Source organism: Helianthus annuus, chromosome 12 (assembly GCF_002127325.2).
Source record: "Helianthus annuus cultivar XRQ/B chromosome 12, HanXRQr2.0-SUNRISE, whole genome shotgun sequence".
NCBI classification, from domain to species: domain Eukaryota; kingdom Viridiplantae; phylum Streptophyta; class Magnoliopsida; order Asterales; family Asteraceae; genus Helianthus; species Helianthus annuus.
In genome coordinates this window covers 50,483,174-50,504,394 of record NC_035444.2, presented here as the reverse complement: position 1 = coordinate 50,504,394, position 21,221 = coordinate 50,483,174, and the positions used below count along the sequence as shown (strand labels likewise).

The window sequence follows — 21,221 nt, the reverse complement described above, 5'->3', positions numbered from 1 at the left end:
TATCTATCATCAAGACACAAATTAATTAGTGTTATTATGATAGTGTATAAGGTGTTTTTAACGTGTTAAGCTTAGAGAGCAAGGATTAGGGATGAGATCGGTATCATACCGTACCGAATTTCTTAGTTCGGTAACGGTACGGTACCGGTACCGGTATTTCAGTATTTTACCGCATTGGTACCGCTTTGGTGTGTTCCATTGGTTTACCAAAAAAATATCATGTAAATCCATCCATCCGTTATTAACTTAATTGGCGTAACATATAGTAGGAAAACTAGACAAATGTATGTAGTAAAAACTAAAAAATCAGAAGGAAAATATACATGGGCTCGAATTTTAACATCCAAATTCCAACATGTACAAAAAAAGCATCAAAATTCATAACTGCAATAACTAAAACAACTAAAAGGAGAGTAAAGAAACTAAGAAAACACTATTTGAATACCTTAAATTTAACGAAGATGTCTTTGAATTCCTGATTGATCATACTATCACTATAGAATGGTTGATAAAAGATTTTAGGTTTAGGTTATATTGTATATTAATTCAAGATTTTAAAGGAAGGCATAAATCTCTTTCTAATCCATCATAATAATATATTTATATTATACTCTTAAAACAAAAGGTCGGTGGTGTTTTAGTTGTCCAACATACACCCTTCAAGTTTCCTCAATTACCAGGCACCCATCTTTACACCACCTATGCCATCATCACTGGTTTTCCTACTCTCGCTCTCTCTCTATTGGAGATTGCTACACATGCCTACATGAGCAGCGACATGGGATTTGTGACAACTGGGAACTCGGTCAGAGGCAGTTTCAACGTTTTCGTGGCATCCCGACAACGATGATACACGGTGGTATTGACAGACCGTCACCGTTCCAGTAGCAACAGGAATCCAATCGAGCAGTGATGAGTTATTTCATGGGTAGATCGAGCAACCCCTTGGTTTAGCAAGGTGAGAATCGGCGGTGACTTGGGAGTTAGGATTCAATGGATTCTGGCGATGGGTCAACCTTTCTATATATTAACAGGGGAACAGAGATAAACAGGTATGGATTTTTTTTATTTTGGTCAAAAAATAGAAAATACGTTGATTGAGGGTCTAGGGTTTTGAAGGTATGTTGGTGACGGTAAAGCACTGGCGGTGAAGGTGCGATGAACTTTTCTATGATTTCTTTAGAAACACTTGATATTTGGCAACCACATGGTTTTTGGGAATTTTTTTGAAGTACAGTTATTTGATAAAAAAAAATGTAGACCAACAAAGTCAAGAATGGATGGCTTAACATCAATCATACGACGACAAGTTTATTAAGGTGGCATCAGATCATATAAGAATAAATAGGGCATATAAAATTAGACTTAATTTCATGGTTAATGGCTATCGTATATTGTTAAACTCCATGAACTGTAATATTGTATATTTATGTTAATGAATTTCAAGTACAGTTAATTTATATAAATATTTAACCAAGTATAGCGGCCGGAATAAGTATGGTTGGTGGTTTCGACCTGAGGTCTATGAAAATTCATGGAAGCAACTGTTTCTGTCAAATTTATGAGTAAATAATTTTGATTCTAAATGTTTATCGACCTACACATTTGTAGGTTTGTGTCGGTCTGGGGATCAAAGGGAGAATCGGGGCCGTAATCCAAGGTTCAAACGTGTTCTTCGGTCACAAAAGAAACTTGGTATGTAGGATTGTGTTCTTCTGAGATAGCACGCGACGATGGTATACTGGTGTAGGAAGATTGTGAAGTTGGTGGTGGACAATATGATGTTTGGGTTTGAGATGGAGGTAGGGTGGGTGTAGAGGGTGGTGATGGGTAGTAGTTTAGGTGGTGGTGCCAGAAGGTAGAACAAGTAAAAGACGACAATGACTCCCTCAACGTTGAAGAAAAAAAATAACCTTCATTTGTTTATTATATTTTTTAACTTTTTTGTCACTCTGTTTTCAAATGGAATGGTCATATGATATTTTACTAATTGAGGAAAATTGTCACACTGATTTGCAGATGATCAGTGACGCTGCATGATTACCATGAACAAGGGGCAACAAAATTGAGGACCACTGGTACGCCCACTTGAACAAGCGCAACCTAAACAAAATCATGAGGTTATTCATAAATTGAAAGAGGAACAAAATATTAACACTGAACACATTATAAAGTTTTCCAGGTTTACCTTTGTCAACATCTAGGAGGCAAAATAATTTTCAAGAATCATCACAGAGAATGATGATTCAAGTTCAGGCCCTGCGTACAAATCATTACAGAGAATCTTTGGTGATTCATGTGTAGGTGAAGGACTAGGACAGTTCATCATTGCTGAAACTGACCTATTAAAGTTCAGCTCATCTCGAAAGGAACCATGCGCCATTTAAAAAATGTGAGGGGAACATTGTGTTTTTAACATGGAACCAACTGATGAAACTGTAAGTTTACTTCTCTTGATAATGTTGCAATTTTAATATTTAAATCATTTTATTTGTGTTAGAAAATTGCACCATGATGTTTTTGTGTTGTATGCGTTAATTTTAATTAGGGATAATACTTTCTTTCATATGGAATGTTTTTTCATAGCCTAAGTTTGAATTTTTAACACCTCAAGGACCAACACAGGGTTGATCACATACTCTAGCTTACTTCCTATTTTAACCATTTAACCCGTAAAATAATAACCACCCAAATCACCACATTAACATTTCTATGTTATATTTTTCATTTTCCAGAAATCTATAACTGGATGGAGGGAATTTTTTCTTCAAGAAGAGTTCTTATGGTTTTCCTAATAAATATTTGTTGCTTCTGAATTCTCATACATTGTCTATTATGAGAATTTGGTGACCAATTTTGACTTTTGGTTTGCAAGTGCAGTCACCAGTTGGCAGCAACACACACACATTTGATTCTATTGTGGTTTAGTGAATTGTGATAACGACCAATGGTTAGATAAATCGGCATAACACGAGAGAATTTAGACGGGTATATGTGTGTGTATATATATCTAGACAAGTGATTTATGAGACTTTGAACACAACACGTGTTTATATGGTTAACGCATCACATAACGTGTCATCAGCCTTAAACAACCAAGGCATCGCCGCCGCAACGCGCGGCTATGGCTACAATCTAGTATATCTGGAAGATTATGACTAATATTGAATTAATTATATTTATTTAATAGTATATATATTTTTTTCTAATAATATTGTTGGAATGTCGATACAACTAGACTTTTTTTTATAAGGATACTATTATTTATACTTCTTTTAATTTAAAAGTAGTATATTAGGAATATATTTTTTCTAATAATACTGGGATATTAGAAATTTGTTGAATTTATATTTTCAAAAATACACCTTAGCATTCCTTATTGAAATTTGTTATGAATACCGTATTTTTACTACTGATACCGTTGTTTAACGATACCAAAATTCAAAAAATCTATTATCGATAGAGATGAGATCGGTATCATATCGGTACCGTACCGGTACTGATACCAAAAAAACCATTACCGAAATTGAGGAAAAGTGGATATCGAATACCGTACCGAATTTCTCAGTTCGGTAACGGCACGGTACCGGTACCGGTATTTCGATATTTTACCGCATTGGTACCGCTTTGGTGTGTTCCATTGGTTTACCAAAAAAAATATCATGTAAATCCATCCATCCGTTATTAACTGAATTGGTATAGTGGGAAACCTAGACAAATGTATGTAGTAAAAACTAAAAAATCAAAAGGAAAACATACATGGGCTCGACTTTTAATATCCAAATTCCAACATGTCTAAAAAAAGCATCATAATTCATAACTGCAACAACTAAAACAACTAAAAGGAGAGCAAAGAAACTAAGAAAGCTCGGGAATTGGTGGTGGACTCGGGTTACTCTCGGAGTACTCCGTTTGTCCAGTGGGTGCCCCGAGAGTGCTCGGGATTGAGTTTGATGGCCGTTCAAAAAAAAAAGAAACTAAGAAAGCACTATTTGAATACCGTAAATTTAATGAAGATGTCTTTGAACTCTTGATTGATCGTACTATCACTATAGAATGGTTTATGAAAGATTTTAGGTTTAGGTTATATTATATATTAATTCAAGATTTTAAAAGAATGCATAAACCTATTTCTAATCCATCATAATATATCTATATCTGGGAGATTATGACTAATATTGAATTAATTATATTTATTTAATAGTATATACTTTTTCTAATTATATTGTTGGAATGTCGATAACTAGACTTTTTTTTATAAGGGTACTAATATTCATACTTCTTTTAATTTATAAGTAATACATTTGGAGGTAAAGGATCCTGTACAAAGTCATACTTTTGTAAGAAGTGTAAGAAATAATTTGGTGATGACAAGTGTCCTCTATCTTAATTAATTCAAAAGGGTATATTAGTAATTTACCTTTCTTATCAATTAATTGAGTTTCAAGATAACTGAAAAAAAAAACTGTCGTCCTATTTTTTTGCAAGATCCAATTCCATTTTCACCTACGTATCATTTCTTCATCATCTTAATCGCAACATCTTTTAATCGTATATTGTTCGTATCTTCTTCTCATCATCTTTAAATTGCAATACAATGTTTTTTGGATTCCAGATAAAACACCATGACTTGAATCATAGTCAATGTCTCCAGAATGTATCCAGATGTTTTAAAACACCACGCCATGAACAATGTCTACAGAGAAAACACCATGACTTGAATCATACTCATGGTGTTTTAAATTCTGGGAATGTTTGTATTGATTCTCCAGATGTTAATACACCATGGATGTAATCACAATACAATGTTTTTTGGATTCCAGATAAAACACCATGACTTGAATCATAGTCATGCTGTTTTAAAATCTGGGAATGTTTTGTGTTGATAAAACACCATGACTTGAATCATAGATGTTTAAAACACCACGCAATGAACAATATCTCCAAATAAAACACCATGACTTGAATCATAGTCATGGTGTTTTAAAATCTGGGAATGTTTTGTATTGATAAAACACCATGCCTTGAATCATAGATGTTTAAAACACCACGCCATGAATAATGTTCCAGATAAAACACCATGACTTGAATAATAGATGTTTAAAACACCACGCCATGAACAATGTCTCCAGATAAAACACCATGACTTGAATCATAGTCATGGTGTTTACGATTTTTATACAATGTCTCCAGATAAAACACCATGACTTGAATCATAGATGTTTAAAACACCACGCCATGAACAATATCTCCAGATAAAACACCATTACTTGAATCATAGTCAATTTATCCAGTTGTTTTAAAACACCATGCCATGAATCTGATTATAGTTCTCGTTATGATAATGTATGACGAATATGCAACCAAAGACCTCCTACAATTAAGGTAAATCATTAATTCCGATATTTAAGGAAAAAGGAGTAAATGTAGGAGTTTTTGGTCGTGCATGATATGGTTACCATATTTCAAACATTGAAAAAGACACTATTGCCCTTCAATTTTACATAAGGTCCCTCTAATTAAAACACAATTTACATTTTTATACCCTACTGATCTCAACCATTAGATCAAATATCCAATGGTTTAAAACACTTCTTACCCTTCTTACATTTTAGACACTTTTTACCATATCCCTACCCTACATTTGGAATATATTTTTCTAATAATACTGGGAGATTATGATTTATGTTGAATTTATATTTGTCAAAATACCCCTTTAGCATTCCTTATTGAAATTTGGCATAAATACGGTTTTTTACCGAAAAATACCGGTACCGATACCGAAATTCAAAATATCTATTACCGATAGTGATGAGATCGGTATCATACCGGTACCGGTACTGATACCGAAAATTCCGTTACCGAAATTGAGGAAAAGTGGATACCGAATACCGTACCGAATTTCTTAGTTCGGTAACGGTACGGTACCAGTATTGGTACCGGTATTTCAGTATTTTACCGCATTGGTACCGCTTTGGTGTGTTCCATTGGTTTACCAAAAAAATATCATGTAAATCCATCCATCCGTTATTAACTGAATTGGCGTAATATATAGTGGGAAAACTAGACAAAAGTATGTAGTAAAAACTAAAAAATCAAAAGGAAAATATACATGGGCTCGAATTTTAACATCCAAATTCTAACATATCTAAAAAAAGCATCATAATTCATAACTACAACACTATTTGAATACCTTAAATTTAACTCACTTTGAATTCTTGATTGATCGTACTATCTTGATTGATCGTACTATCACTATAGAATGGTTGATAAAAGATTTTAGGTTTAGTTTATATTATATATTAATTCAAGATTTTAAAGGAATGCATAACCCTCTTTCTAATCTATATATCTATATAACTATATAATACATCTCCTATGGACATAAAAGTAATTTAACACCCATTTTTTAAGATGGCAGACTAAAAGTCTCAAATAAAACCTATATTTTTTCATTTTTCTTCCCATTTTATCCTCCTCTCCTTGCATCCCCTTTCTTTCAATTAGGCTTTATTCATACCAGCATCGATTCAATTTTCATTTTAAATGCAATTGAAGATGTGGTGTTCAGGGACCGTCGGACTTCCCTTTCAATATTGCACTCCTGCATTCAATTTCGTTTTACGTTTTCGATTTCACCCTATATAGCCCCCCCGCAACCCTTTGCGCAAACAAGGTATGACAGATTCTTCAGTTTGTTATATTCAGCTTTCGTGGGGTTCCGGTTAGTCGTACAGTCGTCGGAACACTGGTAACCCTGGTGATCTCTGCATCCCATCACAGGTAACCTTAAATTCATTCATTTTAGGTATGTGTTTGGTTGTGCACTGAATTTTTGTCATCTATTGTTGGAATTACATGATCCTAAGAGTCTTTTTGGTTGTTATTTTGACAATATATAGGGTATAGTTATAAGTAGTTATTGATATTTCGGAGGGAACTAAAATATAAGTCAATAAGATTCGGTTTTTCTTGCAGGAAGTGGATCCATGTCATGAATTGACTGATGATGACATTCGAACCGCCATAAAGGATGCATCAGGTCCTAGATTCGGTTTGAAGTTCTTATTAGAAGGCAAATTGCTAATTTATTAAATCCAAGTGTTCAATGTGCAAGATTTGCAAGATGAACATACGTAATAAATATGTTGATTTCAGTTTTTTTTTTTAATCTCAGATGAGTCATAGTTTTATGCTTAATGAGCTACAAAGGTTTCCTGTCCTTCGAAAGCAAATAGTTTTTTGCTAATAGTTTTCTGCTATTAGGGTAAGGTTTAGGCCTTTAGGGTTCTGCGGCGGTCAATGGTGTTCTACGGCGGTGAACAAGCAACGGCGGATTGGACCTTCGGTAGAGAGACCGACGATTGTTACCAACCACTACGGCCAGAGAAACCTTAGGCTTGTTATGACAAGAAATACCAGGTATGGGTTTGTTTTTTTTTTTATTGAGTCTCATTATAAAAGACGGCGGATTAGGGATATGGTTCTAATTGTACAGGTATGTTGCTACTGGATTTAAGGATTTTGTATAAATTATATAATATAACAGGTTTTTAATGATATTTTTAGGGAAATTTGATGATGACCGTGAAGAACTGTTGTCAGCTGCAAATTATGCTCGTAATGCTAGCTGTAAGACAATTACATCCCTTTTTTTAATTTAGGTGCAAATTTGTAGTGCAATTTAGTTTAATTCTTTTAAAATTCTGTAGATCTAGCATGTTCAAGCGCTTTTTGGGAAAAACTTGAACCTATATTAGCACTCATTATAGAGGAATCCGTTAATGAATTTGAAGAAGGAAAAAATACCGAAAATATAGCACTTCAAGATACTTTTGGTGATTCAGCTTATGATACATTTCACCATGATGATTTCAGTGAGCCTAGAAAGAAGGATAGGAGGGAAGTTGAAATAGAGCTTCATGTTGATCTGGTAACCACATCGTTTTGCTTAACTAAAGCATATAAAAATAAAACATATTTTCATGGATTCGTAGGTTCCATGTCAATCTGATAAGTGGTAACACTGATTCGCTAGCAAGCTTCTTATATAGACTTCTTTAAGGGCTTATCTGATACGCACTGTGGGTTATCTTTCATTCTTTGTCAAGGTACATGACTACTTTGCTCCATAGTACGTACCAACATGACCTCATATTCTATAGCTCAGATGTGGGCCGTATGCAGGTATCATTTTTATATGCATTTGTTTTCTTGGTGCTTAAAGTTTCACTTGTTCTTTTTTTCTGTACCCAACTTTCATCTCCTTGAGCCATACCGTAGCCTACCGAAACTGATTGGATTTAATACAGAATGTAGGCTTTCTACAAGACCAACTGCTATAGAATCTAAAGGTCTAACGTTAGTATCAGAAGTTGTGATAAAAAAGGGTAGGTTCTTTCTTTTCAAGAAAATCTTGAAATTGGTTTCTATTTTGAAATTAATTCTGATCAAATTCAATAAAGTTGATTATGATGGGGTCATTTATTTACAGACGAACAATGTCAAACGAGACCCAAAACATATTATTATCTCATGCTTATAACCTTGCTTATAAAGAAGCTTCAACATAAATACACTGTTAGTAATTTCTTATAAAGAAGCTTCAACATAAATACACGGTTAGTAATTTATATTTTCGTTAGAGGTGGTCTGGGTTAGTTGTATAATGGACCGAGATAGGTCCGGATCGAAACGGGTCAGTCCAAGTGGGGTTGAGCTGCAAACAACTTATTTGAAGTATTTTCCTGTTTTATTGTAGATTCTTTGGGATAGGTTTTAAATGGGCCAAAATGGATTGGGTTGACTAACGTGTCGAACCTTCTCTCTTGTGTCGCTTCCCTTGTTGCGTAATGGGTCAACACGGATTATGGTTGTCTTTGTTTCGTACCAGCTGGAATGGGCCAAGTTGACCCTCAAAACACTTTTTCACCCTTAAAGATAACTGATATATATGTTATGAAACTTATTATTACCATTTTATATATGAAATATGCTTAAAGTCACTGGTCGTCGTAACTTTCTTTTCATTATCCAGGTTTTTTTTTTGTGTCTCTTGTTTTGATGAAGATCTTAGGAAGCCTAATTGAAGGCAAACAATTAGAAAACAAAAGAGAATTTATAAGATGGGAAGAAGAAACATGGAAATAAAACAAGCATTACCTGATGGTAAAAATTAAATTTAAGCAAGAAATATCTTTAAAGACAAGAGGAGTTACTTTGTTGTTTCTATATGCAAGCATTTACTGAAGTGATTTTTTAAATTTAGGATTCACATCGTCATGTGTTCTTCAGGTCAAGTCAAAGCTAATTACATGGTTGCACCATTTGCACAAGATTTAGATGAAAAAAATGAAGATACAAGCTCACACTCTTTCAGGACAATATTAGTTGTTTAGACCAAAATTTGCCGATCCGATCCTACTGGAAGCTCACTGGAGCGTCTTGATGGCTGCAAGGCGGTATGGCTGTCTTTCAGATCCTTCTGTCCTAAAACTTTTCAAACTTTTATATTAGCACATAATGCATAGGATATGATTATACTACTAAATGGGTCAAAAGAGTGCCCTCTGTTTTTTTTTTATCATCAATATGTTTCGCTATTATGATGCTGCCTCCATTTTATGTTCATTTACATATTGATATATCTATTACATCGAAAAGTAAACAATATGAGCAAGTTAGTGCTTCGGGTGCAGAAGAAGATATAATACATCATGTGCCATTGAAAATACAGCATTCACTTTTATAAAAGTGTTAGAAACATAAAATTACTTATTTGTCTTATCTTGTCATTATATTTTACAAAGAAGGTACTGAGGTTAATATGAATACACAAGACAATCTCTTGTTGTTAACGAGGGTTATTTAAGACAATTAACTGAGTCAAATATTAATTTCACTTGGTCAACTCGGTAACCCAAGTGAGTTATGCAAAGCTTTCGTCAAACTCCCACTATCCTTTTAACCTTCACCCTCGCGACTTGGTGATATATTCATGCCCGGTATTATCGACTCCGCCGCAACGCGCAGGTCTCCCACTAGTCCATCATAATATATGGGAGATTAAGACTAATATTAAATTAATTGTATATATTTAATAGTATATTTTTTTCTAATAATATTGTTGGAGTGTCGATACAAATAAACTTTTTTTTATTAGGGTTGTATTATTCATACTTTTTTTAATTTAAAAGTAGTATATTTGGATTATATTTTTCTAATAATACTGGGATAGTATGATTTATGTTGAATTTATATTTGCCAAAATACCCCTTAGCATCCCTTGTTGAAATTTGGTATGAATACCGTTTTTACCGAAAAATACTGGTACCGATACCGTTGTTTACCAATACCGAAATTCAAAAAATCTATTACCGACAGGGATGAGATCGGTATCATACCGGTACCGATACCGAAGATACCGTTACCGAAATTGAGGAAAAGTGGATACCGAGTACCGTACCGAATTTCTCAGTTCGGTAACAGTACGGTTCCGGTATCGGTACCGGTATTTTGGTATTTTACCGCATTGGTACCGCTTTGGTGTGTTCCATTGGTTTACCAAAAAAATATCATGTAAATCCATCAATCCGTTATTAACTAAATTGGCGTAATATATAGTGGGAAAACTAGACAAATGTATGTAGTAATAACTAAAAAATCAAAAGGAAAACATACATCGGTTCGACTTTTAACATCCAAATTCCAACATGTCTAAAAAAACATCATAATTCATAAGTGCAACAACTAAAACAACTAAAAAGAGAGCAAAGAAATTAAGAAAGCACTATTTGAATACCTTAAATTTAATGAAGATGTCTTTGAATTTTTGATTGATCATACTATCTTGATTGATCGTACTATCACTACAGAATGGTTGATAAAAGATTTTAGGTTTAGGTTATATTACATATTAATTTAAGATTTTAAAGGAATGCATAAACCTATTTCTAATCCATCATAATATATCTATAATATATCTGGGAGATTATGACTAATATTGAATTAATTATATTTATTTAATAGTGTTTTGGATATCTTTTTTCTAATAATATTGTTGGAATGCCGATACAACTAGACTTTTTTTATAAGGGTTACTATTTGTAAAAATGGTACAGATCTTATGAACTACTAAAGCACAACAAACAATACAAGAAATAGCGACGAAAAACGTGACAAAATCTTATTTAACCAACCCAAAAACGATTACCCCCCAAGAAACCCTAGATCTCATAACTGTGAGATCTAAACAATACAAAGTACAACGATACAATGATGATCATCAACTGATGATCAATCAACACGAAATACAACAATCTCTCAGTGATACATATGAGAGATTGTGACAAGAACTCAGCCGTCTTCAGCAACTTTAACAACAAATACAGAGAGAATAAGAAAGTGTGAAGAAAAATCTGGGGAGTATTAATCAAACGAACTGAGAAAGACCCTTTTTATACCACCGAACACAACCATTTACACTCTGAACCCAGCAAAAGCACAAAGATCATCACAGCCCTTAAAACGTTTCACATTGCCCCCTGAACTTATGAAACTGCGCACAAAGAACCAAAAGAATCATAATAATAATAATATCACACAATGAATATTGACATACACTTTTATACTTAGGACAAAATGAATGATAAACATATATCTTTTTTTACACGCCCCCTTCATTCATTTGTCCTGAACAGATCCACCAATCCCAATCTTTCACAGAAAGTTTCATGCTGACTTATAATGAGGCCTTTAGTAAGAACATCAGCAAGTTGATTCTCCGAGTCAACTTTTTATGTTCTTATAAACCCAATTGATACTTTTCCCTAAAAAAATATAAATCAATTTCGAAATGTTTTGTTCTTTCATGAAATACTGGGTTAGTAGCTATAGCAATAGCTGGTGTACTATCTCAAAACAACTTTATCGGTAACGTGCAATCAATTCTCAACTCTTTTAGAACATTAACAATCCAGATCAGTTCACAAGTTGCAGAACACATCGCCCTGTATTCCGCTTCCCCTGTGGATCTCGAAACAGTGCCTTGTTTCTTGCTTTTCCAGGATACCAGATTTCCTTCCAGAAAAACACAGAACCCAGTGACCGACTTTCTGGTCACTAAGCACTTCGCCCAATCGAATCAACATAACATGTTAATTCAGAACTACAACCCTTTTTAAAGAAAAGACCTTTACCTGGACTAGACTTTAAATATCTCAACAATCTCAAAGCAATTTTAAGATGTATCTCCAGTGGACAATGCATGAATTGACTCAAAAATTGAACAACATAACTGATATCAGGACGGGTCAAAGACAAGTAAATCAGTTTCCCTATTAACTTTTGATAGCTAGTAATATCTTTTAAACTTTCTTTACAAGTATTGGTTCTAGCACTCACAACATGACTTAATTCAATAGGGGTATAAACAGGTTTACAAGCTAAGTACCCGAATTCACTCAACAATTCAGGACAGTATTTACTTTGGTTTAAACATATCCCAGATTTGTCATATATAACTTCAAACCCAAAAAATACTTTAATATGCCTAAGTCCTTAATTTGAAAAGTATTACTAAGTAAGGTTTTTATTTTTTCAATTTCATCTTTATTGTTACCTGTAACAATAATATCGTCCACATAAACTAATAGCACAATGAATACATCATCTTTAGAATATGTAAACAAAGAATGGTCACAAACACTTTGAACAAAACCGACACTAAGTAAGACTTTTGTAAGTTTTTCATTCCACTTCCTAGGGGCTTGTTTTAAGCCATACAACGATTTAACAAGTTTACACACTTTATTTTCACCTACATTATAATAACCCTCAGGAAGCGTCATATACACATCTTCAGAAATAGATCCATACAAAAAAGCTTTATTCACGTCTAATTGAAACAAAACCCAATTGTTCTGAACCGCAAGACTTAAAACATATCGAACGGTGACCATTTTCACAACTGGTGAGAATGTCTCATCAAAATCAATACCCTCTCGTTGGTTATACCCCTTGGTAACCAAACGAGCTTTGTACCTTTCAATCTCACCATTTGATTTATACTTTATTTTATAAATCCATTTGCAACCTATAGGTTTTCTACCTACAGGTAAATCAACAATATCCCACGTTTTATTCCTAAGTAACGCTTCCATCTCTAAATTCATAGCCTCAACCCACTTAGGGTCAGCAGCAGCCTCATTAAAATTACTAGGCTCAACAAATTTATTCAATTTAGACCCAAAACACTTATTATCATGTGACAAACAAGCATAACTCACATACTTTTGTATTCCACACTTCACATTACTACTTAACACAAAATCATCAAACCTTTTAGGAAATGAAGTAACTCTAGTAGACTTTCTAACAGGTTGGTTACTTCCCTCAGATGGGACATTCTCAACATTTGAGGTTCCTGTGTCCTCTGCCATGCCAGATCCACCTCCACTACTATCCTTAACCCTAGACTCAATGTGTTGCGTTTCATCGACACTACTAGTGGTGGCAGATGTAGAGGGGACCGGCTGCTGATCATCACAAGAAGCCTCGTGAGAATCAGTATTCCCCTCTTCATCATCGGGTGTGGCAGGAACAATGGATGAAGACGTGTCAATACTATCAAAAAAATTTAAATGATTCAGTTTATCAAAAACAATTTCATCTTGGTTATTCACTTGTTTAGACTTAAAAGGGAAAACCGTTTCAAAAAACTTTACATCTCTAGAGAAAAACTCCCTTTTTTTTTTTATCTAAATTCCACAACTTATATCATTTTTTAACATTCGAATAACCAATTAAAACACATCTTTCAGCACAAAAAGAAAATTTGTCAGAATCATCTAAGATAGTACTGAAACATAAACACCCAAAGTTTCGGATATGCATTAAGGAGGGTTTAAAGTTAAACATCAACTCATACGGACTTTTTCCTAACAACACAGACGAGGGTAACCTGTTAATCAGATATACAACAGTTAAGATACAGTCAGACCAAAAACGAAGAGGCAGACCACCCTAAAACATAAGAGCCCTAGCCATGTTTAAGAGATGCCTATGTTTCCTTTCAACAATTCCATTTTGTTGTGGCGTATAAGCACAAGTAGTTTGATGAATTATGCCTTTATTTTTACAAAATAGACTCATTTGGTTGTTAGCAAACTCAGTTCCATTATCACTTCGAAACATTTTTATTCTTTTGCTAAACTGAGTTAATATTAACTCATAAAAAGTTTGAATGTTTTCAAAAACTTCTGTCTTATTTTTTAACAAATAACACCAAACAGATCTCGAGTAGTCATCAACCACAGTTAAAAAAATACCTATAACCATCTCTACTTGTAACTTTATACGGACCCCAGACATCTAAGTGAATTAATTCACCAACATATTTAGTTTTATGATCACTTATAGGAAATGGTTCTCTAACTTATTTAGATCTTTGACAGATATCACAAGGATGACTAACAACTTTATTAACACCTAAGACATCTTTTAAAACAATTAGAACTTGGTTTGCAGGGTGACCTAACCTACTGTGCCAAAGGTTACTATTACTTAAACTATTAAAACAGAAGTTAATAGTATTACCACTTTTATTAACAAAATACAGACCATTGTCCTGGTTACTAGTCACTAGGACTTTGTTTGACTTCGAATCCTGTAAAAAACAGGTATTCTCATTAAACACAATAGTGATCTGATTATCTTTAGACAATTTGAAAACAGACAACAGGTTAACTCCATAATCAGGAACAAAGAAAACATCATTTAAAATCACCCTATCAGCTAACTTAATGTTACCAATTTTAGACACTTTGGCACTAGTTCCATTTGGATGAGATACTTTTAAATTTAATCAGAAACATCAATACTATTAAACATGTCTTTGTCAGTATTAACCATGTGTTGATTTGCCCTCGAATCAACAATCTAGTTGTAATCAAAACCAAAATTTATACTACTAGAACAACAAACAAATCCACCATTAGCATCATACACACAATTAGACTTACCCCCCATATTGGAACTCTGAGGATCAGACCCAGTTTTCTCACCCACAAGACTTAAGAGTTTTGCGATCTGCTCAGAAGAAAACGGAGACACAGAAGAACCAGAAGACAAGTTTGATTTATTATTAGATGACACGTTCTTCCCAACCTGACCAACCCTTTTTTTAAAACCTGGAGGATATCCTACCAACTCATAACATCTATCAACAATATGACCTAACATGTTGCAATTAGTGCATTTCAGATTAGGGTTAGGTCCTCTAAATGGTTTCTTCCTAGAATCATATAGCTGATTAGACTTAGAAACAAATGAAACACTTTGACTTTTGGAACTACCACTAGTGTTTCTATGAGACTCCTCCCCTACAATAGAGAAAGCAACTTTGATAGAGGGCAACGGTTCTCTTGTTAATAAGTTTGTTCTTATAGGCTGGTATACATTGTCCAAACCCATAAGAAACTGCATTAGCTTTATAAGAGTTGAAAAAGCATTATAATCTTAAGCTGCATTACAAGAACATGTGGGTAACTGAACCATAGCATCAAACTGTTTCCACATGGTATTCAGTTTGTGATAATATTCAGAGACAGAGCTCCCATTTTAAGACATACAATTGATTTTTTTATATAAATCATAAACAACAGAACCGTCGACCTTATCATAAGTCTCTTTCAAATCTAACCAAACCTCGGATGCAAGTTTAGAAAAAACTTGACTTAAATATAACTCATCAGAAACAGAATTAAGTAACCAGGTCAACACAACTGAATTGCATCTATCCCATTGACTACTTAGAATAGGGTCATCAGTTGATTTTTTACATTTACCATCTATGAAACCAAATTTATTTTTAGCTTCTAAAGCTAATCTCATAGCACTAGACCAGACCTTGTAGTTTTTTATACCTTTTAATTTTATTCCAACTATAGTCAATGAACTAGAATTACTTGGATGCAAATACAGAGGATCCCCTATATCCAGTTTACTTATTAAGGTTTGTGAAGTTCCTTCACTATCACCCATGATAACAATGCACAAACAAACACACAATACAAATAGACAAGATGAAGCAACAAAATATACAAAACAGAACCACCTAACAAAGGCGAAGCTGAGTCAGGGACCAGATTCCAGGATCGTCACTCAGAGGTGCCTGGACAAGCCTTTACTCAGGAGCCCACACTAAACCTAGAAGACCTAAGACACAAGACAAGAAAGATAAACACAAACAAGAATCGATACAAAACACAAACAACAAACAAGAATCACAGAAGCTAGCACAAATCAGCAAATAAAAAAAACACAGAAGCAACAAGTAATAAGTGTTGGTCCTCACTACCCCGACTTCAACTAACCAACAACAGATATAAAAAAGAGTAAACAGAACGATCTTACAGCGGGTGCAAATCTTCAACAAATATCAGATCTGTAGTTTTCAAGAACTACAAAATCTGATACAGAAAACCACCAAGTACACTTCAGGTTAGTTTGCCCTGAAACTTCGATGGTTTCAGAGACTAACACAGAAGTCAGATCCGAGAAGAAACACAGAAGATACCAAACCCTAAGTTTAGGGTTTCATCCAATAACAACACAAACACCACTCGAAATACCAGATCTGAGAAGATCAGCCACCAGATACACCAGATCTATGAAGACCAGACATCAAGCACAGTTTCCAAGAACAGAAACCCTAACACAAAATACAAAACAATCAGAAATAAAGCAGTGGATAACAAGTAACAAACAAATCAGAAGCTAACAAGCTCTGATACCATGTAAAAATGGTACAAATCTTATGAACTACTGAAGCACATCAAACAATACAAGAAATAGCGACGAAAAACCTGACAAAATCTTATTTAACGAACCCAAAAACGATTACCCCCCAAGAAACCCTAGATCTCACAACTGTGAGATCTAAACAATACAAAGTACAACGATACAATGATGATCATCAACTGATGATCAATCAACACGAAATACAACAATCTCTCAGTGATACATATGAGAGATTGTGACAAGAACTCAGTCGTCTTCAACAACTTTAACAACAAATACAGAGAGAATAAGAAAGTGTGAAGAAAAATCTGGGGAGTATTAATCAAACGAACTGAGAAAGACCCTTTTTATACCACCGAACACAGCCATTTACACTCTGAACCCCAGCAAAAGCACAAAGATCATCACAGCCCTTAAAACGTTTCACATTGCCCCCCGAACTTACGAAACTGCACACAAAGAACCAAAAGAATCAGAATAATAATATCACACAATGAATATTGACATACACTTTTATACTTAGGACAAAATGAATGATAAAAATATATCTTTTTTTACACTATTATTCATACTTCTTTTAATTTAAAAGTAGTATATTTGAAATATATTTTTCTAGAGTAGGAGTTGGGTGGAAAGTCTATTTTTCCTAGAAAGTCTAGGAAGGAATAAGCATTGGACATGTGTCATTGAGGGATTTAAGTAGAAGGGCTATCATGTAATTTCACATTTTAATTTTATTTTTGGAATGTATCTTCATTAACTAAAATTCCATGATTTTTGGAATTTTTATTATTTTCGAGTTCAAATCTGGAAGTCAATGTGTTAATTAACTAAAATTCCATGTCACATTACATCGCATATTCCATTGTTCAGAAGATTACTGGAATTTATCAGCATGTTCTTGGTGTTGTGTTTTAACTGTTTACAGGGCTAAAGTAAATTTTTTTTATAGATCCCACAATATAAAGATGGTAAAACACATGGTATGAATCTGATTGCTGTTAAAACACATCTGTATGAATCTGAATGCTAAAACACAACTATATGAATCTGATTGCTGTTAAAACACAACTGTATGAATCTGAATGCTAAAACACAAGTGTATGAATCTGCTTGCTGTTAAAACACAACTGTATGAATCTGTTTGCTGTTAAAACACAACTGTGTGAATCTGAATGCTAAAACACAACTGTATGAATCTGCTTGCTGTTAAAACACATCCGTATGAATCTGCTTGCTGTTAAAACACACCAGTATGAATCTGCTTGCTGTTAAAACACATCTGTGTGAATCTGCTTGCTGTTAAAACACAACTGTATGAATCTGTTTGCTATCAAAACACATCTGTATGAATCTGAATGCTAAAACACAACAGTATGAATCTGCTTGCTGTTAAAACACATCTGTATGAATCTGCTTGCTGTTAAAACACAACTGTATGAACCTGTTTGCTGTTAAAACACATCTGTATGAATCTGAATGCTAAAACACAACTATATGAATCTGCTTGCTGTTAAAACACATCTGTATGAATCTGGATGCTAAACCACAACTGTATGAATCTGCTTGCTGCTAAAACACAACTGTATTAATTTGCTTGGTGTTAAAACATATCGTCAAGAAAACGGAGATGATAAGAACAATATTTGAATGGTGATGATGAGCTCGGAGATGGTGGAGATTGGAGTAGTGTTTTAATTTGATCCGGTGCTCTCCATCGTTTCTAAAGTTATCTTCTTCCATGATTGTAGTTATTTTTGGTAGGGATTGGGGTTTCCAAGATGGGGTTGGAGAGAGAGAGAGGGAAAATCGCTTGAATTTAGGAACTAGGCGGTTATCTAATTGATTTAAAACACGGCCATTGACAAAATTGCCCCTACTCATTTAAAACAATCAATTAATTAAACTCAAATATTACAAGATTGCATTGATTTAATCTCAACCCTTAAACACACCAATAGGATGGACCAGATCGCTTCCTAGACTTTCTAGGAAAAACACACTTTCCGTGCGAACCCTACTCTATTTTTCTAATAATACTGGGAGATTATGATTTATGTTGAATTTATATTTGCCAAAATACCCCTTAGCATTCCTTATTGAAATTCAATATGAATACCGTTTTTACCGAAAAATACTGGTACTGATACCGTTGTGTACCGATACCGAAATTCAAAAAATCTATTACCGGTACCGATATTTCGGTAAAAAATCTCATCCTTAATTACCGATACCGGTACCGTTTATTCCGGTACCAGTACAGTACCGGTATCGTACCTGTATTTCGATAAAAAAATCTCATCCCTAGCAAGGATGCAACATGTGTCTTTTAACAAGAGAAATGTGTTAACATAAAGGCGCACAATTATTAAACATAATAATTATCTAAATGTCTATTCAACATATGCATATATATAACTCTCACTATTTTCAAATCTCTAAATCTTATTCTCATATATACAGTGGCGGAGCCAGAAATTTTTTCATGTGGTGTCAGTTTTTCTCGATATCTGGATTTGTAAAAAATTGGAGTCCAAATTTTCGGATCGAGTCGGGTCGGGTCGAATTACATAATAAAAATTAATATCATAATAAAAGTGCCATGCCATTGAAATAACACCAAATAAAATACAAAATCATTTATAATATATATAATAAAATGCATTTCATAGTTGCTCCCTACGTGTTTAGATCGTCTGTTCGCTTACACTTCCTTTCTAATAATAATATATATAGAGTACGAACACTAGAAATGAAAACACGTGTAGTCTATACCACATTTGTCAATCATGACCAATTCTTCAACATCATGCGTTTGTACGGCACTACGTTCCGCAACTAGCCGATCTTATATTCGACAAAAACAAGACCACTGCCGACGAAGATGGAATAAATGTCAAGGGAATTATGGTAAGCATTCTCTCATTTCTAAACATTTACTAGCTTAACTTTGCGAAATCATTTTAAAGTGCACACTTGAATATCAACTTGTAGATTGGAAACACGTTGTTGGATGATGCCACTGGTCAGACCGGAATTATCGATTATGCTTGGGATCACGCGGTTATATCAGATCACGTGTATAATGGTGTCAAGAGTAAATGCAACTTTAGTGACTCGAAATCATCAAATGCATGTGATGCGACATTGAATGATTACTTTGATGTTTACAAAATCATCGATATGTATAGCTTGTATGCACCCTCGTGTATCGATACTACCCTCAATTCCACACGACGTACACATATGTGTGGCAAAGTTTCCCCTTGCACACTATCCAAGAATGTTGGTACTTGTTTAATCAGATTATACTTGTGTTTACTGTCAGGTTTAGTCAGTCTTAAAATAAAAATTTTGGGCCGAGTTATTTGCTACGGTTTTGAAAAAAAGGTAAAACCAAACTAATCATGTTGGTTGGGGGTCAGCTAGGCCAACCAAACCGGCTAGGTTGGTTGGGTTAGCCGGACCAACCAAAACGGCTTGCTTTGGTTGTCTAAACATGTTTTTTTTCAAAAAAAAAAAGATCAAAGTTGTTAGTTTATATTAAACTTTACTCATCAATATTATAGGTTAGCTATATATTTAAAAGGTGAAAATAAATAAAAAAACGAAGTAAACGGCTTGTTCCCTTTACACAACTGATTCTAAATTCCAAACAATGAAACAAACCGTATAAACCTCAACCAACCCTACTTTAAACTGAGAAACTAGTTTTTTTTTTCCCACATAATGTATTAAGCATTTAACACTAATTCATTCTATCGTTAATACAGAAAGGATGGCATGTTAAACCAACGGGGTATGACCCGTGTCAATCACAATATACACACTCGTATATGAACAGGCCGAATGTTCAAGCCGCGCTTCACGCCAATACCACGAACATTCCATACACGTGGGCGCATTGTAGGTAACTTTTCATTGGACATATTTTACTCGATAAAAAAATTGTTTTATTGTTTGTTATCGTATAATAAACGAGTTATGTACTTAAACAGTGACGCTATAGCGTATTGGAGCGATGCTCCTGATTCTATACTTCTGATCATCAAAAAACTTGTTGCCGGCGGCATTTGTGTTTGGGTCTTTAGCGGAGATACCGATGGAAGGATTCCGGTTACCTCTACAAGACTCTCGTTGAGGAAACTTGGATTGAGCATAGTTGTCAACCAAACCCAATTGGTTTGTTTTTTCAGTAGAAACTAAAATCCTCGTTTTAACCCTTATCCAACCCATTCGAGATATGGTAATCTTTATAACAAATTGTAATTAAGTATGAATCAAAGAGTTGTTTCTTAATGGGCGGAATTATAGTGGCGGTCCAAAGGTCTATTGACTCTCAAACCCGTCAAACTTTTTATTAACATGAGGATACAATGTTATCGTTTCCCTATAGTTTAACTAGATGGTTGAATCTAATG

The 21,221-nt window shown here is 34.2% G+C and overlaps 1 protein-coding gene across 13 annotated transcripts; it reads left to right on the top strand.

Annotated features, from left to right (window-relative positions):
- The first annotated feature begins 6,352 nt into the window (after positions 1 to 6,352).
- LOC110894831 lies at positions 6,353 to 9,710 on the top strand. Of its 13 annotated transcripts, none has more exons than XR_004875391.1 (9): positions 6,353 to 6,783; positions 6,979 to 7,042; positions 7,178 to 7,422; positions 7,570 to 7,632; positions 7,713 to 7,933; positions 8,112 to 8,187; positions 8,313 to 8,390; positions 9,038 to 9,168; positions 9,269 to 9,710. XR_004875391.1 is itself a non-coding variant. In XM_035981144.1 (4 exons), the coding sequence occupies exons 1-3, from the start codon at positions 7,557 to 7,559 to the stop codon at positions 8,133 to 8,135; spliced, it is 321 nt and encodes a 106-aa protein (XP_035837037.1). In that variant the 5' UTR covers positions 7,423 to 7,556; the 3' UTR covers positions 8,136 to 8,187; positions 9,295 to 9,710. The 13 variants fall into 13 exon arrangements, 2 of the variants coding, with proteins under 2 accessions (XP_035837037.1, XP_035837036.1); XR_004875390.1 differs by having other exon boundaries at positions 6,979 to 7,136; positions 7,267 to 7,422; XR_004875389.1 differs by having other exon boundaries at positions 9,295 to 9,644.
- The last annotated feature ends 11,511 nt before the right edge of the window (positions 9,711 to 21,221 follow it).